The sequence below is a fragment of the Haemorhous mexicanus genome, chromosome 3 (genome assembly GCF_027477595.1).
Source record: "Haemorhous mexicanus isolate bHaeMex1 chromosome 3, bHaeMex1.pri, whole genome shotgun sequence".
NCBI lineage: Eukaryota > Metazoa > Chordata > Aves > Passeriformes > Fringillidae > Haemorhous > Haemorhous mexicanus.
The window spans coordinates 47,997,073-48,024,450 of NC_082343.1; the positions used below are offsets into that span (position 1 = coordinate 47,997,073).

The 27,378-nt window shown below is 37.8% G+C and overlaps 1 protein-coding gene across 4 annotated transcripts in view; it reads left to right on the forward strand.

Annotated features, from left to right (window-relative positions):
- The window catches only part of CHRM3 (cholinergic receptor muscarinic 3), a 270,929-nt gene extending 244,292 nt beyond the window's left edge, over positions 1-26,637 (forward strand). For all 4 annotated transcript variants that reach the window (XM_059841674.1, XM_059841677.1, XM_059841675.1 and 1 more), the window contains one exon: positions 13,029-26,637. In XM_059841674.1, the coding sequence (XP_059697657.1) occupies positions 13,029-14,850 (1,822 nt within the window). In that variant the 3' untranslated portion in view covers positions 14,851-26,637. The remainder of the gene's footprint in view (positions 1-13,028) is intronic.
- Positions 26,638-27,378: the final 741 nt, after the last annotated feature.

Below are 27,378 nucleotides of genomic sequence, written 5' to 3' on the forward strand. Positions count from 1 at the left end.
GTATACCAATGCTTTAATTTTCATTAATTATTTAGTTAGAAAATTTATAAAATTTGGCATGCAGTATTGAGAATGGCAGGGAAATTTTGAACAATTTTCGTGATAAATCCACAGTACAGCAAAAAATCTAGAAAATCCTGCTGTGTGCTGTATTGATGATGTACATAAATATAGCAGGTCAGCTGCATTCCTTCACTGCTCAAAGTTGCCTGTCTAGTGCTACCAGTACTACACTGCAAGATCCAGGTTTTCCAAATGTTGACACAACATTAACATGTTCACTTGCCTAATAGCATTGCTATATCCCTTGCCTTTAGTTCTCAATAAAATATGAATATCACTTCTAAGAAAAAAAATTAAAGAAGCCAGCTGAGATGTGGACTCCAGGTCTTTTGTGGAATTTCAGCATGGAGCCACTTGAGCAGCCAGCTTGTTTCCTTCCAGATGCCCTCTGCCCCTGTAATTCAGGTGACACAGATAAATTCAGTGTATTTTCCTTGTGCCCATGGGTTTGCTGAAATACCATGAACTCCTCCGCCAGCAACCACTGCCTCCCTGGGAGCAAGGAGATGTTGAGGCTCCCATCTACTATCATTGACTGATGTGAGGTTAAGCCTGGAAGTCCATTCTTTTTCTCATCTGTCACTTTTAATGTCTGACTGCTTGATTGAGATTCTGTTCTCCCTGCCTCCTTTCTCTCATAAGATGATACTGAATCAGAAAGGTCCTGTGCAATGACTTCTTCAGGAGCAAGCATGGTGGATTTGCTTTGTCTGCAGCAGCTGGGGTGGCAGAAAGCAGAACTTGACTCAGAAGCCCACATGTTTATCTGCCATCACTCGGCTCTGGCTCACAGCTTCACTGGCTTTGCCATAATGCCTGGTCTCTTTGGAAACCTGATTCTCTTTTTAGCTCAGTTCTTCGTGCTACCATACCAAGCATCTGTGATGAGATCTCAAGTCTCAGCTGAAATGGCACAGATATGATGTAAGTGGGAGAGGGATTTATGTATTTATTTAACAAAAAGCGTGGGTTTCCTGGAAGCCTGGGCGGCAGTGTGGCTTCTTCCTTCTCCTCACTAAGATCATCACTGGCACTTTTGTTTTCAGACATAGGAGAAATAAGACATTGATTTGTTTATAATATATGCCAAAACAACTCCGTGCGCTTGTCTTGTTCTGATATAAAATTCTGATATTAACAGAACCTTTGGTCTTCTCTTCCTACTCTTTGAATCTGTATTTCTGCCATGACAAACAAAAACTTTCAGCTCTTAGGAAAGTGGCATTTTTCCAGCCATTTTCAAGCAATTCTTTCTCTTGAGTAATTCATTGCTGAAGATGCTTTCTTCTGTAGAAGAGGGTTACAAGCCCCAGCTGTTCTTAACCTGTTCTGTCCATTATACCTGAACTCCTCTCCTGACTATGTGTGGTTGTAATAGCCTTTCTCTTACCCATGAGAGCACCATAGGAAGAAGGAGAACTCATGACAGAGAATTGCTGCTCCAACTAATGGAAATGCCTGTTTCCTTCAAGTGATTCAGTTGCTACTTTCAGTTACAAGAATTGTTATCCAAAAAGGAAGGATTGCCTGCATGTCCCCCCTGCTTTAACTGCTGACTCCCAACATTGCACTGTCACACATCTGTATATTGTATTTTATAATTTGTGTCCCTTTTATCTTTATCTAGACTGGCTTTGTCTGTGCAGTGAAATTTCATGCAGGAGCTTTTAGCACACAAGCATTCACAAACATGTGCAGTTTACGCTGACCATTCCACTCTTCTCCTGGTACCCCTGCCCTGGATGCAAACCCTATCCACACCTCATTCTCTCCAAGGGACATGCCCTGGCCCACGGGACAGTTTTGTTAAGAACATAGTGACACTGCAGTACAGGCTTCTTGCTGAACACAAGGATCCAGCTCACAAGTCCTGCAAACTGAGTTTGAAACCCCTCTGAGAGCTGTTACTCAGGTCATGCAGGAGAACAAAAGACAAAGCCTGCACTGGCCTTTCTATAGCAAACCTTTAATCCTGCAAGAAATGTGGCAAGAAGGTACCAATAGCAGCAAGTGGTGTTTAAATTTGTCCTCTTCTCCGATGTCCACCAGTAGAAATCCAAAACTGTTTTATCTTCTCTGGAGTCTGTCCATGGATTGTTGCAGATACTTACCTAATTAAGACTACTCAGTCCTAGGAGCTTTTACCCACATCTATCCCTGCAGGACTGCCAAGAAAGATTAAAGGAACAACAAACAAAATACCCTCCTTAGTGGCAACCAAATAGAGAATTCTTTTCTGATTCTAAAAAATAATTGGTCAGCTAGACCCACAGCAGCCTAGAAGTACAGCTCCCTGGAAAATCAAAGCATAAAAGTGGGGCAGCTGGAAGATTCAGATGAATGGAAGGAAATAATGCAGCATTATTGCTTCTTTTTTGAGGCAATGGGACTTTGTGAAAAGATGTGCAGCATGTATCCCTACTCTTAGTTCAAGCATGAAAATACTTCTGATCTTGTAGAGCAGGAGATATTTTTTCCAGGTACAGATTCTCTTTCTTCTAGCTTTCTACTTTCTTTCTGAAAATAGCATATTATATTTGCCATTTGAGCAACCCTGTCAAAAAGCTAGGAGAAATATTTTCCTTCTAATTTATGTAGGACTCCTGATTTTAAGTCCTTTTTTGCTTCTCTGAGACTGTAATGGGTTTACAAAATGCAGGCTTTATAGGCTTGAAAGGAAAAATGCAAACAATCATGAGTCCACTCAACCTTCTTATTTTAGAAGCAAAATCCTGTTACTTAGATAGCAACCTTTACAGCTAATGTAATTATATCTCCATGTCTTTCTATTTGCCATGTACAGACTGCCCAGATCCTCAGAAACAGAAACAAGGAGGGACTGCAGAGTACCATGACTGTGTTAGCTAGACAGTGAATAGAAAACTTGTAGTGTAATAGGTGCAAACATTGCTGCTGGATTTAAAAATGGTCTTTTTTTGTTGATGGAATGATCCTAAAATTTTAGATTTGTGTCGACAAAACCCTTCAAAGATATAGTTCAAAATCCTTCATTTTACAAAGTTGCATATATGGAAGTTGAGGAATGCCTGTGATTTACTAAATTCAGCTTTGCACTACCCTTTCAAGGGAAGGTGATGTTATTTTAAAGATCTGCATACATCACTCCTCCTGTAGTGCATAGAGTTCCTGAGACAGAATTAGGAATACATTGACTTCCACGCTGAACTTTCTTAACCTTGAGTCCTTCATTTTCCCCCCTCAGGCTTATGCCTCTTTTACTACAAAACTCCTAAAACCATCAGACAAGAGGGTCTTAAAGAAATCAATACTCTGTGGTGTAACTGCAGTGAATTGCTGGAGCAGATCCATTTTGCACACAGAATAAAATCACTGCCTTGTGAATGTGTATTCTCTATACTAGCAGTGATTTTTTTTAAACTGTAGTTTGAAGCCTTTAGATTATAGGGATACATCTCAAAAGGGCAGAAAAGGAGATAGCCAAGCAAACCCAGTAAAATCTTAGTAGGAAGAGGACCCTGTCATGAGGGCTACCAACAGGCATTTATGTAGAATAGCTAAAAAGTATTTTTTCCTTAGTGCCTCCTCCCTCTCTGTCAAGTCTGCTTTCCTTGGAGATGTCTCCATTTAGTGACATGCCCACTTGGGCACATCTTTCCTCTGTTAACTCAAAAGAATGAACAACTACAGGAAACCCACAAGCCCTGCAAACAAAGCCTGAAAAGGAGCATAGCATTGGAGCATTATATCATTACTTGTCTGTATCTCACTAAAGAACAATTGCTTGCATGCATTAAAATCCACAGTGCCTGCCACCATCCGATTGTGGCAGAGATTTACAAATTCCTGGCAGCATGCATAAAGGGGGTTGAAGTTTGGAATGGGCAATTGTGATTAATCTTCAGAATTCCACTAGGACTTGCAGATGTGTCTATTCCAACAGGGAAGAAAAAAAGAATTTAAGTTGAACTGCATCAAGGAACACAGTTTTCTGCAATTTGGCTCCTAGTTTGATTGAGACCAGTACTTGAATGACATGCATTTACTTTATCACTGTCCCTATCAAGGAACAGATATAATTCGGTTTGTAATTTCTATGTATGAGACAAAGGCTTTATGAGAGACTGGTTAAGATTTTGTTGCAAATCCAGACTTCTGCTTCTGAATTACTATTGTGCCACCTAGTGAGTGTTAAACTGCACTTTTAAATAGATGAAAAGATTGACTTTAAATATACTGGTGAATAAAGAAACAAAATATTTATTAAAATATTTTGAGTGACAGGTTGCAACAAAAAGTATCTTCCCTTTTTTCTTGATTATTTACCAAAGTGTTTCACTGAGGTAAAAAATATTCCGTTTCAACCATAAAATAGCATTTTGTTTGCAAGTGTATTAAAGAAATTTAATACATAAAAAGGTTGCACACAGAACTCTTTACCTCCCCAGCAATAAATCCATTCCAAATAATTACTAGCATAATTCATAAGCTTATCAGTGTGAAAAAATATCCCCAAATCTCAGATTATAAGAATTTCCATTCTGTAAAACAATAAATTAATTCACTGAAAATGTTATTTTCTGACCAACTGTGAAAACTTGGCACCAAGAAAAAAATGTTTTAATGCATTATTATGATTGCCTGCTTTAAGGCATTATTTAGACAAAATAATAAGCACTGTTTTATATTAAAATCATAACATTCTTACACAAAGTTTCTCATCAAATTTCCTTTTCCATATAAATAGTTTTTGTCCAAAATGCTATGTAGATTTCATTAGCCAGTAGCTTTTTCTTAGTGATTTTCTTCTCTAGCTGAAATCTCTCAACAGGGTTGTGATGTTTTTTTCTTTCACTTTTTAAGTAAACCATCTGTCCTGTGTGGGAGTATTGGGTTTGCCACAGTAGATAGCAGTAATCTTTCAATCACCAAAGCCAATAACTGTAAATTTCTCTTAATAGAGAATTTCCTAGCATTTTTCAAGTCACTTATGCATCCTATGTTAAGCTGCCCCACTATCCATCATCAACAAAAGCCAAAGTAGATAGTCTGCTCTTTTAATACTTGCATGCAGTGCCACAGTTACAGTAGGAAACCCAGTGGTCAGCAATAGCTCAGTTTAGGAACATTCAGACTCTCTGACACTCCGGGGAAGTTCAAATCCATGGTTTTTAACACATTTAAATGATGCTTGTTAGAGATCTCTTGTATAACAGGAGCTGACACCAGGTAAACATGACTTTGTGTCCAGAGACTTGGATAGCTCTATGCCAGACCTTGATGGAAACACAAACATTTTTATAATTTTCACTCAATGAACAATGAAATAGAGCTCATCTTCTTTCAACACTTTTTGTTACAAAACATTTGAGATTTAGCTCTAAGCTGAGAGAAAATGAAATTAGTTTCTGAAGGTAAAAAACATTGGAAAAGCAGAAAATCTGTGGTTTGAGGGGGCTTTTTTTACAGTTCTGTTGTTGTTGTTGTTGTTTGGGCTATTTCTTTTCTCACCATGAGAAAGATTTCCAGAAAAAAATATTTTCCATTTTCTTGTTTCAAGGCTTGACGGACATTTTGTCATTTCGTTTTCTTCTTGCAGACAAATAAAATTGAAAAGATTGTGTCAGGTGTCAGTTGAGCTTCTTTAGAGCTCATTTTCCAGGCTCTCTGAATTTTTTGATACTTGAAAAGTGTTTGTACAGTGTTCTGGTTTTCTCTGGAGGTGTATTGCGTAGTGAGCAAACAGAAAAAGCAAAATTTTATTTCTTTTTAAGGCATGATCAGTTGATGACTTCATTTTAAAGCAGTACCATTTAGGACAGTAAAGAAGTCTGCCTATGAGGTTTGTTGTTCCCTGTGAAGGTGCTTAATGGCTAACATTCCCATTAAATATGGAATTTAAATGCATGCAAGTATTACTAAAGGTAGGGCAGGATTAGAAATATGACAGCATTTTTTTGATTTATCTAGAATTGATAACAAGCTCTTCTCAATATCTATATGCTCAAACATGATTATTTTATAGAGGACAATGCCATCTCAGTAAAAGAGGAGAAATCACTTACAAGGCTTGATTTTTCTCTCTTTAGACACTATTTTTCCATGTTGATTCAAGGCATTCTAGCATTTAACAACATCTGGGAAAATTATATCATTAAGCCTAAGAGTTCCCATTACTTTATTTCACATAGTGAAAATTTTATTGTGATTTTAAATATCTCATTGGGAGGATTATCTATGGAGTCAATGGACAGTGTTTCATAAAGAGAGAGCTGAAAATCTAGATCACAACTCTGATTCCAACATTATACTAATGAACAAAATATTAATCAATCCTGGGTTTAAAAGTGCATTCATAATAAAAGACTGAAAGGAAGTCTTTAGGATGAAGGTTTTATTCCAAGGGAAAATATGCGCTGCTCACAAATAGAGGATATAATTGAATGCCATGTATTCTTCTTTCATTTAAATCTAATACCATATTTATATTCAGTGTAGTAATAAATCCTTTTTCCAAACTTTCCTGTCCCCACATGCCTGCAAAGTCAGTTTGCAGTGGTTTGCTCAAAGTGAGTAAAACTCTTAGTATTTGTAATTCTTACTAGCTTCAGGCTGCATGTCTGTTTCCTCCAATGTCAATTAGACAGATGGGGTGTAATTCTAATAAAGCTCACTGAAACTGCCAGGAATTTAGATAATTTCCTCTCTTTAAAGAATTGTACCTCACAGATTTAACTGAGCTGATAGTCAATATTTTCTGTAATCTTAATTAGGCAAGGCTTGATTTGCTGTTGTTTTGAAGCATTTGAAAACTCTAGACATGTCCAAACTCAGGTTTTTGAATATTTCACCTTGTTCTGTATGAATTGTTTAGACAATAACCACTAAGTGCACTTATCCAAGAAAGACAAGTGCCTTTCCTTTGGCAAGTCTGCTGCTGCTACATGTGAGAAACCTGCACTGCCCTGAGGCTTGTCACAGATGAGATCAGTAGCTCATTTCTGAAACTTCTGGGAATCATTTTAGAGGATTTCAAGATAGGATTGTTTTGAAACTGAAATTCATGGTGTGAATGAGTATTGGGTCATAGAGCAGATAAATAATAAATAGTACAGAAACACTTATTCAGTAAATCTGTGAAAATCACTCTCCTTTAACAATGCAGACAAGGATGTGTGCTTATTATAGATGGGATATTTGTGAAAAAATTATGCAAGAAAATTATGCAGGTTGTATAATAAATTCAATCTTTGATAGAAGTCTTAAGTGAAAGAGATCAGAAATGCATATCTGGATTTTTGCACAGATGCAACGTCTGAAATTTTTCTTTTCTGGTCCTAATAGCAACAAGGTACTTATTTTTGAGACCATATGAATGAGCAGATGTTTCCACTGAAGTCACTGGCCATTAAAATGCATTACTATTCAAAGTTACATTTCTATCATGATATAAAAACCCTCAGTGAAGGGTTCATACTGCAAGAAATAAGGTGTTTGGAAGAGCAAATTCTCTAAAAGCAAACACAGTTTAAGCAACCACGTCCCCAGAGGATGTGGCAGGTACAGCTGGGCAATATGAACATAAGTCTCTCACTCCTAGTAAAGAAGATGGTAGAAGTTTGCCAAAGCTAACTGGCAAATTAAGGCACAGAAGAGGCTCTTGCCATGGCCCAGCTTTAGAGTGTATTTCCTGGCTGTGCTAGGTACACAGACTCAGGTTCTCCTAATCTGCCATCCTTAGATGTCCCAGCAGGAACACTGAGGTAGCATCCCCTTGCCTCTGCCCCCCAGGAGGGATGCTCCTTTCCTCTGACTGCAGGGCTGCAAGGGAGATGGGTCAGGTAGCTCAGTGCTATGCATTAGGTTCTCTATACACTCTTCAATGAAAAGGATCCATATGGTTAGAGAAATGAGATCCTAATTTGCTCATGCTAGACCTCACACTAGCAGCACAAATAGAGTAAGCAAATAATGAGCAAATCTAATTCATTAATTTTAAAGTGCTGGCATTTAATTTAGGTGAATTTAGAAAAAAAATATATTTATGGATCCAAAATGGGAGCATTTGAGTTGAAGTGTAACTGGAATATGTTTGACTGAACATTATCTGTATCAAGTTGATAGCTATCAAGTTGATAGCTAATTAGTGAAAGAGATAATCTTCCCTTATAACAATATTTGGAATAATGTGACAAAATTATGTGTGTATATATAGCTGCAGATATATGTGTGTATATAGACATAAGTGTATATATACATATATACATAAGTATATATGTATATATACTTTGTATATATACATATATATGTATACACACATATACTTTCATCTGCAGCTCTATATACATGTACTTGTCACATTATATGTGATATACATTTGTGTGTAGATATACTTATGTGTATATGTACATATATATATATATAAGTATATGACAATCTGTTTTTATCTATTGTGAAGGTGCAAGACAGTGGTCAGGATTTTTCCCGGTGTGCTTGATTTCTATGGTTCTGTATTCTCATTCTTCAAAGAAGCTAATATATATTTAGTGTCATGTATTCAATATAAGCATAATTTAGTTATGATAATGCATAAAATGCATAAAATCTGAGGTTGTGTTCACTGATAATTACACTGTGCTTCCTGTTGCCACATTAACATTCATATGGAATCCTTTACTTTGTGCTACACTAGCTTCAATTGGTATGAGGTACCATAAATATAGAACTGTGAATGCTTTAACCTTCTATTACAACCTTTTAAAGTTCTTTATTGTATTTTGAAAAAATACACTGTATTTTGAGGGAAAAAAACCAACAAAAAAAAACCGCTGTGTGTTTTGAAATATTGTTATACATAGTCTTGCCAATAATCTTAGGAAAACCTAATAATTCAAATATATATTTTTATTTTACCAAATAATAGTTTTGGAACAAAGTGTTTGTGCTAGTTTAGATAACTGTATTAAGCAGTCTGAAGGCTTCCTTTCTCTGTGTTAGAAAAGACTTTTATAAATCACTGTATGGAGCTCTGCTGTTTAGGCTAATGTGTATATAAGAGCAGTGCAGAAGAAAAAGGAAAAATAAGGTAAGCAATTTTCTTGTCTGTGTAAACAGATGCAATGTGAAATTCTCCAGCCATAAAGGCTTGCTAGTTTTGAGCTCATAGATAGCCAAGCCCATAGATCGCCCTCTCACTTCCCAGAAAATGCTTCTTAGAGCCCTTTAAAGACAGCAAGAAAAATAGACTTCTTGAATAGAAAGGTTTAAGGAAAAGAAAACTTTGGTAAAATGTGGAGTATTTACAAAAGCATTTAAAACTGAAATAAGCAGAGAGAAATTAAATGCACTGAAAATGTGTGATAGAACTGTTACTATTGTTTTTTCTACTTTGCTTTCTATTAACAGCAACGTGCAATAAATTAGACTAGTCAAAATCTAGGTTATACCCATTTATTGAAATCATTGACCATCTTTGTAGATGCTTTCTCCTACCCTTCCAGTTGGTCTTAATGGGATATCAAAAATCTCACTCCCTCTGGCTGGGCAGAGAGCAGGGGTTGCTGGGTGGATGTGTATGAAGATCTATATAGCCATTGCCTGTACTGGGCCTAGGTTTTTCCTGAATAATTCTGGGAAGTGTAGACTGTGTCTGATGATCTCTGACCTGTACCCTTCATAAAAGCAAAAACAAGAACAAAAATACTCAAACCCACAGGGAATACCATTACTATGATCTTAGGTAAGTAATTATATATTCTTAGGCTAAAAGAAGTTTCCTCTGGTACTCCCTGCCTTGAAATTGTAATGCAGTGTATCATACCAATGATTTGTGTATTCTTATCATGGTATGTAAACCTATAATCATTTCACAGTTGGATATGTTTGCCTCACTCAGGCAATGCTGCAGTGTTTGTTTTACTGAAGTATGTGTGGCTGCTTTCCCACTTGGTCACAGATCATTCTGTCAGAGCTTGGCTTGCTGGGCAGGTGCTGGCGGCTGCGCTGCGAATCCCGCTGTCTTCTTGTCAAACCCAGGACACTCTTTCCCCGCAGCACTTATACAGAAAGCAGAAACTGCATGGCAGCTTTGGAAAATGATGGATAACGTAGCTTGCCTTGATTTCCTAAAGGCAAGAAAATCCAGTTGTGCTGATCTGGTATGTTGTAGTGGTGGTGGTAGTGGTAGTGATATTTTCTTTTTTTTGTGCGGATGGACATATGGTTAATACATTTTTTTATTGAATTAAATGGTTCAATTACAGGAGCTTGTAGAAGAGGTAGAATAACAAAAGTCTGTACTCATCATCCCACTGGTACCTCCATTTTATCAAATTGTGCAGCCAATGTGAGCTTAGGGTTCCCTCTAATCCCTGTGGAGTTTAAAAAACCAAATTAGAGATGCAGGATTGCACTGGACAGCAGGAGAGCGATGGTGGGTTGTTCTCAGTTTCTCTTTTTCCTCAGTTACTGGACTGCTAAGGACTGCTCAGGTTTTCATTGAAACAATGACTTAGAGAAGCTCCTTTAAAATCCAGACGTGAAAGAACTGACCTGAGAACGGAAGGTTTGGTTCCAACACTTCTTCAGGGTCTGAAAGACTGCAGCTGAATTATGATGATCCCAGGACTCCTTATCATGAGTCTTTTGAATCATGGCAATTCTGAAAGGATTTATCATTTCATTTCCATTGGAACTCCATTTCAAAGTCTACAGTTAAATAGAATTCACAATTGATTTATGGACTTAGTGATAGATAGTGTGGCATTTACATAATAATTTTGCAAGATTATTTGTATCTCTTATCTCTTATGGTATTTGTTTTGGACTTCCAAGGTTAACACTCAGATTAGTTCATGTTTGTGTTATAAAATGAATATGTATACCTAACAGTTAACTTTTTTTATTTCTTAAGTAATACCATTGTTTTTACCATCACTTCTAAGTGATTTTTTTTTCCATATCCATTTTAGTGGAAGTTTGATCTCCTTTATTGATATATTCTTCCTGATTTTTTTCTTGTGTGTTAGAAGATACCGACTTGTCTTTTTTTATGAAAAAGTAGCATAATGATATCATTGCCATCTAAATGTACCAATCAGACTTCTCAACCAATACTTGGCTGGATTGGCTGTTGCCCTACAGAGGTTTCAGAAATGTATGGCTGCAGAGCAGATGCTTTCTGGCTTTCATCCTCTACTTTCTGTCCCCAGTGTGAGTGGAGAAAGGTCTGCACCCTATAACATTAATAATTTCTGGCATATATTTAGCAAATATCATTATTTGAGATCTCTCATACTATTCTGGTTTTGACCTCATCCCATCTGACAGCTCTGGAAAAAATGCCTGCTTCCTAAATAAAACATTGCAAAAAGGATGGTTTCCAGCAGCCCTGTCTTACCATTTTTCTTTCTAGAAGTTGAGCTGCTCTGAGTTTTCAATCATTCTATAAGGCAAAAGACTTAAAATTTAACTGTGTGATTTACCAGAGCAATATTTATTCATTATTATTGTGTTCATATTCTGGGTTATGCAATGATGAATGCATTAAAAGTGAACTGAATTAGATAATAATAAATGGCATCTTCGGTGTAACCTAATAAAACCTCATTTGCACTAGATATTGAAATAGGGGAGAGGTTTGTGTTAGTTATCCTACATGAGCAAAGGAAAGGAATTGCTGATCTATTTACTGCATAGATCAAGGAAACTGCCCCATTTAAAATGCCACAGTATTTTATGGCTTCATAACAAAACCAAGTACATTTCAAGGGAAATGTGAATTTAGAAATTAATTAGAAAAACATAAGCAAGCTCTCCTATTTTGGTTAAATATTTTTATGTAAAATCAGTGTATTGTGATACTCATTATTATCTCATGCCATTATATATTGACTCTGGAAGAATTCACATTTAGAAAACAAACAAACATTGACAGCATATTTTGCTCAATGTTTACAGTCAGTGATGGACTTTTTCATCTGAATTTCTTCTTCTTGATGATATAATTCATTTACTACTAGGGATCCAGTCAGCTGACTAGAAAAACTAAGAAATAAGAGAATTGCAATTTCCTAGTCTAAGCATGTTTTCATTTTATGTAAGTACTGGGGGAAAAGGATTAACGCTTAATTATGAATTCCTTTCATGCTTTTTTCTGCTGTTTTCCTAAAGTGTTTAGTGATTGCTTTGACATACATCTGTCAAATTTTTTTTTTCTGACTCTAGAGACCATAATTTCAAAGTCACTTTTACCATGTGTTGCCCCCAAAGAAATTTTGAAGTCATTAGATGTGCAAAATCCTTGATCCAAGTATAAAAATATGCATGAAAAAAAATGAATTGTGGCATGTGCAAAAAATGCTAATGAGAACTTTTACTACTTTTATCAGATAGCTGAAAGGTAGATGAAAATGGGAAGAGTTTTGCAGCCTCACATGTTAGAGTAGCTTGACGCAGTGAAATTATGCTGGCTTGTATCTCCATAGTTTAAGGAAAGGCAGAGCAATATTTTTGTTTGTCATCAGCTATAGCTGGAGCAGCAGAGAGACTGTTTTTCTCTTGTGCTAGAGCCAGGATAGCAGTGGGGACCAGTGTTGATTGGAACATGGGAGATTTGTGGCTTCATATGATTGGAACTTAATTTTTAAAGGCTCCAGGATTTTTGCGATTTTGAGTTCAGGACGGATCCTGCAGGCCACGTTTTAATTCAGAGTTAGAGTTTGGGGGCATTTTAATACTACTGCACATTCAAATTCTCCTGGGATTTTGGTTCCTCTGTAATTGAATGTTTATGAGGAAACACTATAAAGAGTTCAGATCAATCACAGTCTAGATATCACATACAGGTTTGACTTGAAATGTGTCACAGGCAGCTTGGCTTTTTAAAGACATCTTTCAAAGTGCTAAAGTGATTTTATGTACAAGTATAAGGACGGTTATTTAACATCTTCACCTGTTCACCTGATTTTTGTTTTTCTCTGCTACAGACTATGTCAGAGAACCACAATGATCATGCATAATAACAGTTCATCCTCGCTCCTTTTACCAAATGTGAGCTCCTTCTGGAAGAGAGATTCGCATGGACCGGGACTCCTCGATGAAGCAGCATCACTCATTGGCAGCTATGATTTCCCTCAGACCACAGAGAGTTTTCCTTTCTCCACTGTGGAATCAACAAACATGACCCTAAATGCCACAAGCAAAGACCCTCTGGGTGGACACGCTGTCTGGCAAGTAGTTCTGATTGCTTTCCTCACTGGGATCCTTGCACTGGTGACCATCATAGGAAACATCTTAGTGATTGTTGCATTTAAGGTTAACAAACAACTGAAAACAGTCAACAACTACTTCTTGTTGAGCCTTGCTTGTGCAGATTTGATCATCGGTGTTCTTTCCATGAATCTTTATACCACATACATCATCATGGACCACTGGGCTTTGGGAAGCTTGGCCTGTGATCTTTGGCTCTCCATTGACTATGTTGCCAGTAATGCCTCTGTCATGAATCTCCTTGTGATAAGTTTTGACAGGTATTTTTCCATCACTAGGCCACTGACATACAGAGCCAAACGAACAACCAAAAGGGCTGGGGTAATGATTGGTTTAGCGTGGATCGTCTCTTTTGTTCTTTGGGCCCCTGCCATCTTGTTTTGGCAGTATTTTGTTGGGGAGAGGACTGTGCCTCCTGATGAATGTTTCATCCAGTTTCTAAGTGAACCTATCATCACTTTTGGCACTGCCATAGCTGCCTTTTATTTGCCGGTCACCATTATGAGTATTTTGTATTGGAGGATCTACAAGGAGACGGAGAAACGCACCAAAGAGTTAGCAGGGCTCCAGGCTTCGGGCAGCGAGGCGGAGGCAGCGCGCTTCGTGCACCAGACAGGCAGCTCCCGCAGCTGCAGCAGCTACGAGCTGCAGCGGCAGAACATGAAACGCTCCGCCCGAAAGAAATACAGACGCTGCCACTTCTGGCTCACAATGAAGAGCTGGGAACCCAGCACAGATCAGGGGGACCAGGAGCATAGCAGCAGTGACAGCTGGAACAACAATGATGCTGCTGCCTCGCTTGAAAATTCAGCCTCCTCTGATGAAGAAGACATCGCTGCAGAGACCAGAGCCATCTATTCAATCGTGCTGAAGCTTCCTGGTCACAGTGCTATCCTCAATTCCACAAAACTACCCTCCTCGGAAGATTTGCATGAGTCAGGGGATGAACTGCAGAAATCCGACACAGAATCGAAGGAAAAGAAACCTAAAAAATTGCACCCTCCCAAAGGTGTTCAGGATGGTGGAAATTTCCAAAAGAGCTTTACTAAGCTTCCAATTGAGCCGGAATCAGAAGAGACAACCACAGCTTCTGATGGCATCTCATCAGTCACCAAGACATCGACAGCCCTGCCGTTGTCCTTTAAGGAAGCAACCCTGGCAAAAAAGTTTGCCTTGAAGACCAGAAGTCAGATCACAAAACGAAAACGTATGTCACTTATCAAAGAAAAGAAAGCAGCACAGACACTCAGTGCCATTTTGTTTGCCTTCATCATTACCTGGACCCCATATAACATCATGGTTCTGGTGAACACCTTTTGCAGCTGTATCCCCAAAACTTTCTGGCACCTGGGGTATTGGCTTTGCTACATCAATAGCACAGTGAACCCCATGTGCTATGCACTGTGTAACAAAACATTCAGAAACACTTTCAAGATGCTGCTGCTGTGCCAGTGTGACAAACGAAAACGGCGCAAACAGCAGTATCAGCAAAGGCAGTCCGTCATTTTTCATAAGCGGATCCCTAGGGAGGCTTCATAGAATAGTATTTTTTAAACAAATAAAAAAATAACGAAGCAGGGATGTGATGGGATGGGACAGGATGGGGTGGGATAGGACAGAACAGGATGGCACGGGGCAGGGCAGGATAGGCAAGGTAGTAAGAGATGAGACAGGATGGGTTGGGGCGGGAAGGTGGTTCCAGGGTTCAGATTCTATGGTTTAAACATCAAGACATGAAAGCAGCTGCCAGGCTTATTTATCCTTTCATTAAATCCAGTTTAATATAAAAGTCAATTCACATTCAGCAAAACCTAAGAAACTTCAACATTTTTACTAAGGAGTGAAAGATTTAATAAAGTTTTCCTATGAATTTGCGAGAAGCTGTATAGCAATTATAAACCCATTACTGATCTGCCCAGCTCTTTGATTATAATAAACTCTGGGATCTCAGGTAAGCACATCTAGCTAGCCCAACTTTTTTTTTTCCAAGGAATCCAACAACTTTCAGTTCAAGTTGCACACAGATGTAGAAAGCTGGTGAAACAGAAATATGAAATTATTTGAAACACTGCATAGGTTGAAGAATTGCCTCTTGTTGTCCTGGTTGAGCTTCCTGTCTACTTCTCTTCTGATACATAGTTAATTGTACCCCTGATTCTGATTCTGATTTCTGAGTGTCTGTGTGTGCAGCTGATGTTATATGTGTGTGTGTGAGTGTGTGTGTATGCATAGCATACATTCACACCTCTAAAATACACACATCCCAGAAAAGAGGTGATCTATTTGTTATAGGTTTTACAGGGCCCCCCATCATGATTACATGCGATTGAAGCTTTTTAAAAGTTCAAAAATCATGTTATATATAAGTATATAGCTCATTATTTGCCACCTGAAATTCAAGTTTATCTCTGGAACCAAAACATGGTGTCCACATTTCAAACTGAGAAACCCAAAACATAGCCTGTGAGTTTACAGAGTTTTATAATTGGGTACTTGCCCAGTAAAACCTTAATCTTGAGCATAGAGTCTCTCAAAGTGATCATGCCTCTCTAAACGATACAAAGGGGAAAGGAATTGAAGGCTACATTCAGGGAAGAGCCTGAAGCTGTCTTGGCAGGGCATAGGATAATGAGATCCCAGATCTGGGCTGCACAGTACCAATGCTCAGAGGGAGCTGCTCGGGAGCCAGGTAGGTGCAACCATCAGCAGCAGCCCCGTGTCCTGCTGGGAAGGCTGTGCCGCTGTCAAAGCTCACATGGCTCCTGCAACACCTTGTCCTGAGCTGCACCGTGGGGATGCACCGCCCATCGCAGAGCCAGCTCAGATCCTGCGTGCAGCATCTCTGCGGCTTCCAATAAAAGTTCAAGTTGTAACTTTCTGATAAAAGTTGGTGGAGCCCTGCTGCTTGCAGTGTCGGCCCAGGTGATCTTCAGATGCAAATTATTTGTTTCAAAGAAATGCTTTATTTTTGCATGTGAAGGATGCTCACTAAAAAGCGTTTGTTTTCCACAACCTGTTTTAAAAATCATCAGGAGAAGTGCACCTAAATCCGTTTGACGCCCGGTTATTCAGTGGTGTGAAAAATGTGATATTGCCAATTTGTTACCTGGCAATTTTTGATAAAGACAATTTTAAAAGGGCTTTAATATTTATAGTTTAGACATGACCAGTAATTCCTGGTATTTGTGAGGTGGTCTGCACCAAACACGATTTGTAAAGGGCAGAGGTCCCCTGGGGAAAGGATTGTACTTTAAACTGTTGCTCTAAATCTGATTTAGTTACATGTTGAAAGATTATTTTATATTCTCCTTTGAGCTGACCAAAACTTTTTTGTTGTTGTTGCTTAGACTCTTATTTTGCTGAAAATAAAACAAGTATCATATTTTACAAAGGGGCATCAGTGTTGTGAATACAGAACTGATGTTAAAGCTGCTTTTGTATTCAGTGTGAGATGGTGTTTACAGATGATTTTGACAACAGTGGAAATATATTAAATGGTGTCTGTGTATCTAAACTATTTAATTTTGTGTTATGTTCATATAAAGAAATATTTATACATATTTCACCAAATGTTTTATTTAATGTTGATAAATATTGCTCTTCAGTCTTCAGCTGTAGTGTCCTTTTAAAGTGATTCATAAAGGTCTGCTTGAGAAATGAATAGACTCTACCTAGCTTTCTTGTCATTAAAAAAATTCTCTTTTGTATGAGTTGTTTAAAATGTCTACCCTAAAGTAATCTCATAAATTATATTGAACTCTACTGCAAGTACAATTTTAGTACAAAAAAGAAAAAAGTTAAAGCTTCATCTATGTCACAATTGCATTTTGAACTAATGATGCCGGAATTGTTTTGCTGGTTTGTTACCCACAACAAGGCACCCAAGTTGCAAAGAAAATTAATTACCTTTATTTATAGAAAAAAGCCTATAATTGAAATATATTCATTACTCAAGTTGACCTGAAATGTTTTAACATTTAAATATATATCTATATCTATATATATTGCCATATTATTATATTCTGATATCTAGAGTAGTGCTGTGCCCCTAATTCACAAAATGTGAGAGCATGCAAGGAAGCCAGAGTTCATCGGGGGATTTATGGTATATTAGTATTGATTTTAAAATGGGAAACTATTATTTTTATTGAAGTTAAGCTTCCTTGAAAGCATCTGTCACCACTGTTTACATAATAGGAAGAGTTAAATCCTTGGATTGTTCTAACAGAGAAATAAACAACCTGTCTTTTGATGTGTGAACAGGCTTTAAAATGTTATTTACAGGTATCATAAAATGTGTATGTATACACATATTGTAGCATAGATCAATTTAGTTATTATTTATTTAATGGAATATGCACTACAAAATATTAAGAATTTGGCTGTGTTACAAGTACAGTGAGCATCAATTTAATTTGTATTTTATATGTTGCTGTATTTGCTTTAAACCCATGCACACACAAAAATTTTAGCTGTATGCACTAGTGGATATATTATTTATGAACACAGGCGCACATAATAGGTTGCAGAAGAACAATGCAAGACCAATGACACAGAATTACTTTTAGGAAGTACAATGGTGTAATATTTCATCTGTTTTGAGGAAAATTATGTCAGAAACACAGTAGAAAGAGTCATTCTGAGGCAGACAAACAGCTCAGTCCCATTAACTCTTCTCACAGCTCTGAAAGCTGGCTTTTCAGAGACCAGTCTCCATTAATTGCAATAATACAGGATTAGACTCCATATGAAAAGGACCAAAAAGTCAGAAGCGATAGCCAGACAGGAGCCAATGGGTTGTCTGGAGAAAGCCTTGTAGAACAGACCAAATCACTGCCAGCCTCTGAACAGGCAACAAAATGCATTATTATATGTTTGGCTTTTTCAATGTAAAATTGTGATAGAAGTTTATTACTTCTGTACTGGTATAGGCAGTGAGAGATGTCTGATCTGAAAATCTGAGGGCAGGGGCTATGGTGCTTGAAGCACTTTTTCCTACTCCTGCATAACACACTTTCAACAAAAGTGAACTGCAGATTAGTCTGGCACTGTTTAAAGCTAAACAAATAAAGAAAAGTCCTGAGTAGTTCACTTGTGGATCTGTGTAACCTAAACAATAATTAGCCTACAGGGTTCTGGCAGTAGGAATATGCACACAGCTATTCTGAGAGAGTTGGTGACCTTTCTCAATTATGTGCAGCTTCATTTTCTTGCTTTGCTGTCTTGATTATTACATTTCTTCACTCTTTCTGCAAGAATATTCTAAAAAGTCTTGGTTCATTATCAACCTTGTATATCTAAAAAGTGAGTAGAGGTCCCAAAGTACACTTGGTTTGCCTCTACAGACATTTGCAGAAATGCAAATATCAAAGCAAAAGGAAGTTTTAAGCTTTTTTTCCCTAATCAGCAGTATCAATAATTTTAAAAATAGTTACCATCATGCTACCCTATATACAGTAGGGATGGTCAAGCAGTGTCATACTATTTATTAACTGCTTTTCACTCACCCCTTAGTTATCTGACTATGCATCACTATTCAAATTTATATTTGAGATTCTAAACCCTCACTTTCCTCCAGGTGGCTCCTAGATTCTTGTGCTAAAATATGCTCTACAAGCCTGTCTTTTTATCAGCTGTTTTTTCTTTTCCTTTCACAGTCCCTCTATGCAAAATTATCTGATCTTATATTATCAAAAGACACTTTACTAATTTCAGGAGTATTAAAGTTTTGAGGTCTGAAACTTTCTCTTCTAAAGATGTATAAAACATATCAAAAACAACTGGAGAAGGCTTCACATTTGCCAGCTCCTTATTGGCAGAAATTTTTGGTCTGTGCCACAAATAGTCTGTTCACCAAGCCTGACCAGGGGATGACCTGTCCATAAGGATATCCTCCCAAACCCCCACTAGCTTGGACTTCACACAGTTCATGAATAATAATGTATTTTAATGCATTTGGGATTTTTAAAAAAAGATATATATTCATTGTGGTAGTTCCACCCTCTGCGATTTTCTATTTTGTATATTCTTTATATCTTGTATGTATTTGCCCATTCAAATACCGCTGCACTGGCTTCTGGGAGCAGGTCAAAGTGACACGTTTTTGGTTGCTTCTTGTAAGCCCAAAGGGTATGCAGAGATGTCTGATGGAGCTGAGGTGTTCATAGTGCTGGCTGCTTTTTCTGGCTTATGCACTGCACTCCTATGATACCCAAACACTTCAGTTTGGAAGCTTAGCTAAAGCATGCATGACATTCAGGTTTTCATGGAATTAAAAACTTCATTTAATTAGGATGTTCTTCCTTGTAGCAGGCATAGATCATTTATAGCATCTGCACTTTTCTACTTCTACATTTTTGTGCTGCCAGAAAGATATTGTGCAAAATGCTAATTTGTAATGTCTGATACTTGGGAATTTTTGTACTCCAGCTTTTAAAGTAAGGCAGAGATAATGCAGTTGTGCTATTTGTTGTAAACAAATTGAGTGTGAATGGGAATTCTACACTATGTTTATTTCATTTCATACACCATGGCACTGCAACTTGGCTGAGATGGAGCATTACAGTATTTGAGGTCACTGGCAGTTCTTCACAATCTTAGCTGTCAAACTCATTACCTATGCTGAACTGGCATTTGGGACTTTGACTGCTCTTCACCACTCACACTGCGCATTCAAAATATAACGTAGATTGTATTTTTTTTTTCTCAAGAAATATCATTGTAGTTTTTCCCAGATGGATTTCTAGATATGCCTGAGGATACTTTGCTTAATTTTAGATATCAAGATGGCTCAAGAGACCTAGTCCCTGTCATGGGTTGTTTAATGGAAGGAGGACAGGTAACATGGGAAAAAATTAATATAAGTGCTACTTATTTCATGGCCTATTCCAACATGTATTGTATGGTGTGTATATTGTACCTATAGATCTCCATGCACTGTGTATGTCTCAGAAGGATATGTGTGACTCTACTGTGCATGCACATACAGACAGGTGTACCTAGAGCAATGTATGTACAAACCTATGCTAAATTGTCAGCCATGGTAACCATTGCCTTTGATGGCTCTTCAGTTGTAACTGGTCAGTGAAACTGGGCCTAGGTCTCCTCTGCTTATCTGCAAGAAAAGTTTCCACAGCTTTCTTTCCTTAATGCATATTTTTATAATTGCATTGTTCTTATTTCTGGATATGGTGTTTTCAGTATATTGAGCTGGCTTTTTGGACATTGTCCAAAATCAAGAAATGCATGAACGTATTTCACTTACTGAGCTATTGCATCAAGGCTGCACTAGGTTTAACTCCATTACATTACCCAAACTCATGCTGCCTTCTTTCAAAAAAGAAAAAAAGGCCTCTCAGACTAGATTATATCTACCTTCATGTAAGAGAAACTTCTATGTCCGTGTGAACATCACTGCCAGTTTCTCAAAGTTGAAAGAGAAATCCAGTCACTATGAAAATAGTTGGAGGCAAATGTCACAAACACAGGAAGTCATCACTGCAAATTCTTTTAGGTAATAACAGCACTCCTTCCATTAGAAATTAGAGGAAAAAAAACAATCATTCTCCCTCAACCCCTCCTATTGCTCTGCCCTTTCTTTTGCATAGTATAATGCTTTTCGTTTGCCAGTCTCATGGGTGGAATTTTGCAGGCTTTAAAAACCTCATTTGCATGGTAAGTCTAAGAAATACCCAGTATATCTAGGACATTCACCCCCTTCTGAGTTTTCAAACAATAAATCCTTGACTGTGTGATGCTGGCTTAAGGGAGTGTCTTATGAAAATGACAATGAAACCACTCAATTTAATGGTGGTGAGGAGAGATAACTTTTTTCCCAAGCTAGTGAAGCTATAAAATTTATGTAACTTGGCAGAAAGTGAGGAAAAAAACCCAAGACATTTAAAGGCTTTATAGCTGTGCACATCCTCCTTGCATAAGGGTGAATAAACACATGTAAAGAGTGCCCAAAAAAGTTCAGTGTATGAATGGCTCTGTGAGCCAAGAGCACGCGTCACCATCAGCTACACTGTTGGCAGAGCACCCTGACACCCCCCTCAGGCCTCCTTGAAGAGATCCTTCTTCTAGCACTCTAGGACTAAATAATAAGGCCTTAATATGTAAGCAGGGCTTGTTTGTCTGGGTGCATATGCATTCTCCAGGAATTGGATGGGAGATCCTTTCTCGCTCCTGGACCAAAGTTATTTAGTGCACTTTCTGGAATGAAAGCACTCTTGAAATGATCTGGTGATCACTCAACCATGCCTAACAATCAAAGAAGCACAGAATATTATTGTGCCAAGAGAACTTAAATTTATTTTTCAATTCATTCATACAGGCATAGTTAATTTACTGAAAATACTCAAAAGATCTGAAAATTTTTACACTATCATGGAAATAAAGTCTCTGGACAGAATCTGATTCCTTATGTAGTTTCAACACATCCAGTCTTCTTGAGCCTATTTTTCTTCTGTATTGAAATCTTTGGGTGACAAAGCAACTGTAGTCACTCCTGAAATGCTACCTACTCTAGAGGTGCCAAAGGGATGAGGAAATGGCCAAATGGCCTTCCTTAATTTGTGCTTAATGAATCCACATTAAGAATTATAATTACCATTGTGGCACAGACTAATTAACACCATGGGGCAAAAGAAATGAGCCAATTTACTTTGAATCCTACACAGTGCTCATGCACTCTGCTCATGCAGATACATCACAAGAAATAGGCCTGTGCTGTATATCCTGACGCTCAGTGCTTTCTCCACTCATTACTTTTATCCTTCACAGAGATCACCAAATCACATAGATTTATTGGCTGTACCTATTGAAGACCCTCTGCCATCAATATATAAATATGTAATTTCTTTGCATCTGCAAAGCTATATATAGCTGGAGTTAGGCAGCTTTTATCCTCCATTGGCATGAATTTTTCCAATTCAGAAATACATTCCATTTTCTTGCCTCGTATCTCCATTAATGATGTTTATTTTACAAGTGATATTAGGACCAAAACTTTCCACATTTCAGGCTGTAGAAGTATATCTGAGTAAATGTTTTGTCCCTTTACTCAAAATAAATCTGATTTGTTGGCCAGGGTAATCTGAACAAAATCCTGTGTGTAAAGAATAGAACAGCATTTATCTCCTGCTCTGCCCCTGCCCTTCACCAAATATGATAGAAGGTTCTTTCAGGTCCTTTAACTTGTTTTCAAAACAGTGCAGCTACCTTACGTAGTTGCATATTTCTCCTGCTGTGAGACAGGAAGGATCAGCATGAAATATGCCAAGAGACTTAAACTAATGTACACAGGTGCCCCTTTTGGTTTTGTTTGATTTTGGTTTTTAGTCTTTGCAATGCATATTGACTGGCACAGAATCCATCATTAGAGAAATATGAAGACTAAGGATGGACAGCTGCTCCCAAAAGCAAGCTGCATAGGGATGGATCATTGAAGTCCATGTACTAAGATTGTACAGTAATTGTACACAAGAGCTCTTAGTTAAAGCTGTAAAATCCCTGAATTACAATCCATTGCTTTCTAAAAGAAGTAAGAAAATTATAAATGTAATATGAAGTTTTTCTGGTGTAAGCTATAGATGTTAGAAGATGTCAGTGAAGATGTCGTTTTTTTTAATGTGAATCATCCCTGGGTTTCTAGAGGTGTCCCATCACCCAATTGCCTCTTAACCCAATTCCTCCTGCCTCAAAGCTGACCAGCAGTCATGGGACTTTTGCCTCACGGGAAGCTGGAACTGAGCTCCTGCCCCTGCCACCCCACAGCAGGAAGGGTGTGGGCCACACCAGGCAAGCTGTTACAAGAAAGAGCCATAAGCTTCCTGCTTCTGTTTGGAGATAGCGGGTATTTTTGTGATAGAAATAGAGATAACATTGCAGGAATCTGATGAACATATTTTATGTGTTTCCTGATATGTTCCTATTACTTGAAAGCTTTCTGTTCTGCTCGTTATGGAGCAAAACAAGTCCCAGAGACAATATCTGAATACATACTTCTAAGGCTTGAAAATTTTAAATAAATTGACTTTTGCCTGTTGCTTACTGATTTTGAAACATATGAAGAAATTTCATGCAGTAATTAAGTATCTCAGAAATAGATCTCGTGAAAAAGAATTTGGAATTTTGCGCCTTATAAAACTGATTTCCTTCATCAAAACCAGTGGAGCTGAATATGCTGTAAACTCTTAAAATGACAGGAAACGGTCAGAAAGAGCCCCTCAACTTCTGCTGTGTAAAAAGACAGTGCTTGAGCATTCACTCAAAATCTGGTGTCTATTGATCCAGTCATAGCTACCCATTCAGGTACTAGACAGAAAATTAACATTTTTTAAATTATTGGCCAAGTTGATCTTTTTTTGCTAACACCTACCTTGCTGTGCAGCATTTTTTCTGCCATCTAATTAAATTCTATGTCTTGGTAAACACTCAGAAAGAATAATTGGCCCTAGCTCATATTGACAGCAGTTTGCAAAACACTAGCACAGTAATTGGAAGAGTAGAGGCAGATAATGATGACGAGCAATCGTTTTCCTTGGCTTCAGTGTTTTAGAGGAACCTTCCCTTTTGCAGCTAATAAAAATGAGAGTAAGAGGAGACTCAAATGCTTTAGTCTCCCCTCTGGCATGACTGCCACCATTTCAGTCCTGAGGGCAGAAGGTGGATGGCTGTGTGTTGGTAGAAAAATCAATGCATCGGTCCAGGTCAGATGTCCCACGAGAGCTCACACTCCTCCTTTCACCGCATGGGTATCAGCCCAAAATGTGCTGTCAAAACTTGGCTCCCACTGAGCTACCACGGTGGAACATTGTGATCTTAAGAGATTTTCTCCTGCCAAGATGCTTTAACACCTTTTTTTTTTTATTCTTCTTTTTTTTTTTTTAAACTTTACACAGAAAACTAATCAGGTGGCACCTTCCCGTGTGGAAATTTCCTTGCAAATACATTACTCTAATCTGCAAATTATTTTTACCCTGTATGCCCCTGATAACAATTGCATTAATATAAGGAGATAAACTCATTTATTTCGTTGCTGCTCATAGAGTGGCTTGCTAGTTAAGATAAAAACAAATTATGGGATGTAAAAGACATATCTGATTGTACAGTAATACACTGTGTGCCAAGCAGTCGGTGAGGTAAGGTTTACATAACTGCTAGATGCTGCTTGAACTTTTGAGATATATTTCCATGTTATTTTTTCCTCTCAGGAGCCAAAACAGGGGCAGAACACGGAACAATCAATTAAGAGAAATGTAATTGTTTTGATTGAAGTAATTTGAGATTACAAGTTGCAAGAGGGGTAAACAATCTCGAAGGTTTTTTGAAGTCTTCATCATGTAGATGCTTTCCTTTGGGGAAACTTCAGTGTGGGAGGACTCCCCTTAGGCGTGGATTTGTAGAAGGAAATTTTGACTCCAGTCATATGCCACAATATTCTTTGACTGCTATTAATTCACTTAATGGCTCGTCTGTTGCTCAGTGAAATTGCTCTGTGCTCTCCTAGCGACGGTGAAAAACAGCCTTTTCTGGGGGCTGATCCAAGCCCAGCTCCAGCTGGCTTTTCCAGAGGGAAAGGTTCCCTCTGTGCTTCTGAAATGCACATTTTTCCCAGAAAAGCAAGAGGCAGCCAGGCCCCTGCACCACAGGGTGGGGGTGGACTGTGTGGCCTCCCATCAGCATAACATACTTCCACCTGTGTGCCCTCACCTTGCACTCCCTGGGCATGAGCCTGCAAAGAAATTATCTTGGAAAACATAGAGTGAACAGAGCAAACCACTCCCAGTCACTTTCATACCTATATATAAATGTATGTGTGTGTGTATATGTATATATATATATAAAATGTATATATACATATATACAGTTCCCTTCCTCCTTCCTGCTGCCCAATGACAACATATTCACACAACAAAAACAGTGGCTTCTAAAATAATTTCCAGCTGAATTGTAGACTGCAGTGGTCTTTATTACCAATAACATTAGAGAAAAATGGAAATGAGGGATTGCACAGCTCTGGCCTGTTTATGACTCCTTCCTTTCTCATTTAAATGATGTACACAGGACATTTATTTGTTTGGAGGAAAGATTGTGGATTACTGGTGCAGCATTCTGATAGATATTTTAACATATTCAGAGAAGAGAAAATTCAGTCTCACAAATAGACATCTTGGATTTCTTTTTTATTTCTTACCAAATTAATCGCAGGCAGTTTAAGACCCACCTCCGCACAAGTGTCTTCCTGTATATTTGACAATTGAGCAATTTTCTCACATGTGCCAGTTTGTTCAAAATTCTTTCCTTATCTGTTTTCCTATGAATGGTTTCTGAATTGACAAGCCTTTGCCTTTTTGCTGGTGCACAGAGTCTGTTTGCACCAGCCTTAGTTTATCAGGAGTGATCCAGCCACAGTATGAATTTCCTCCACCTTACCTTATTTTACAGCTTGAATTAGATCCTTGGAATTCTCAATTGTCACATACTCAACAGCCAAGGAGTTTGGGGAAATGCTTTTAATCTTCATACTACTTAATAAAATAATCATGTGCATATAACTGAGGTGTTAAAAATGCCAATCCACAATCCATCCCATTACTTCAAAGTACCATATCAAATATATTTTCCTATTAGTTGTGGAAGCAAATATGCCAGTGCATAGCCAGGACTAGCTATGTAGTCTATAGTGACATCTAATACTAAACAGATATTCTTGAAATACTTCATTAAATAATTTGACCTAATTCATCCTGGCTAAACAGACTTAGTTTAGTTCAATCCTGCTGTTAAGCTCTCTTCAAAATTCTCATTAACATCAATGGAAATTCTAGAAAGAGCAGATAAATCAGTCTATCATTATAGGACAGATAAATAAAACTTTGGGTTTATATTTCTAGCTAATATATGTAATCAAATTATTTAAAATATAAACACTCAAAGCCTGTTCTGTGCCCTCAGGGAACCCCTTTATCCCACTGCAGCAAAGCTGCATATAGCAGGATATATTCCACTAATACAGTCAAAAATATATGGGTGTCTAAGAATAAACAGCTTAAAAAAAAAATCATACTGTAAATGATGTGATTGAGTGAAACTGTATGTATATTTTTAAGTCTTCAGAATAGTTGAAGTTTTAACTTATTTCAAATTTTTAAGTTGAAATCTATTCATATTTGGAAATTTTGTACAACCTTGTAAAGTTAAATACTATGTCACTGTAATTTATTTTTGTTGTCATATATTGACACATGCTCATTTATATATGAAGTGTACTGTTTATCAATTGCTTCTAAGGCAGCAATAAAAACATGAAAGTTGTTCTCATTTTCCTGTCACAGCTGTCATTTATACCCAGTACATTGTTTTAATACTTTTAATTCTGTTCCCTACTAAAACAGAGTGTGTACTGAGTTCTTAACTATATGCCTTCCAGTTCTCGGTGAATACATGGGGGGATACACTTTGCAGAAGTCCTGGAAAGGGATTGCCACTTCAGTGCATCATGCCAAGAGGACATCAGGAGGTGAAGGGGAGCAAAAAGTCAGAACTCCTCCTCTTTTCCTACAAAGTTTGGTTTTTCTTTTTAACCGATGGTTTCCACACCATACCACGTGTCATTTCAGGCTCTCTGAAGTGTGGGACATTCAGACCTCTTACAACAATGGATGTGGGTCAAAGTTGCAGAGCACCTTAAAATATCAGGCCCACTGTTGAGATTCCATTCAGTAAAACAGTACTTCTCTCCAGTTTCCTTTCATGTTGAAAGAAAGGCTTTAAAACTTTCCTCCACAAGCACAACCTGGAGAGGTCTTAATTACTTTCCTTACATTGTACACTATGGGATGTACCTGCAAATTCACAGCCATTTGGAATGGTTGCACAATTCCAACTTTTTTCTTGGTCCAGCCCAAATGCCAGGTGTGTAACAGGGTGCAAAATGTATGCTCCATGCATCAAGGACCACTAGTTACTATGAAATGCAATCTTCCGCAGATGTTTAAGTTTCATATCAACAGCCACTTTCATAAAAAGGGCATGGGAGGAATGAACTTAACTGGAGGGGTT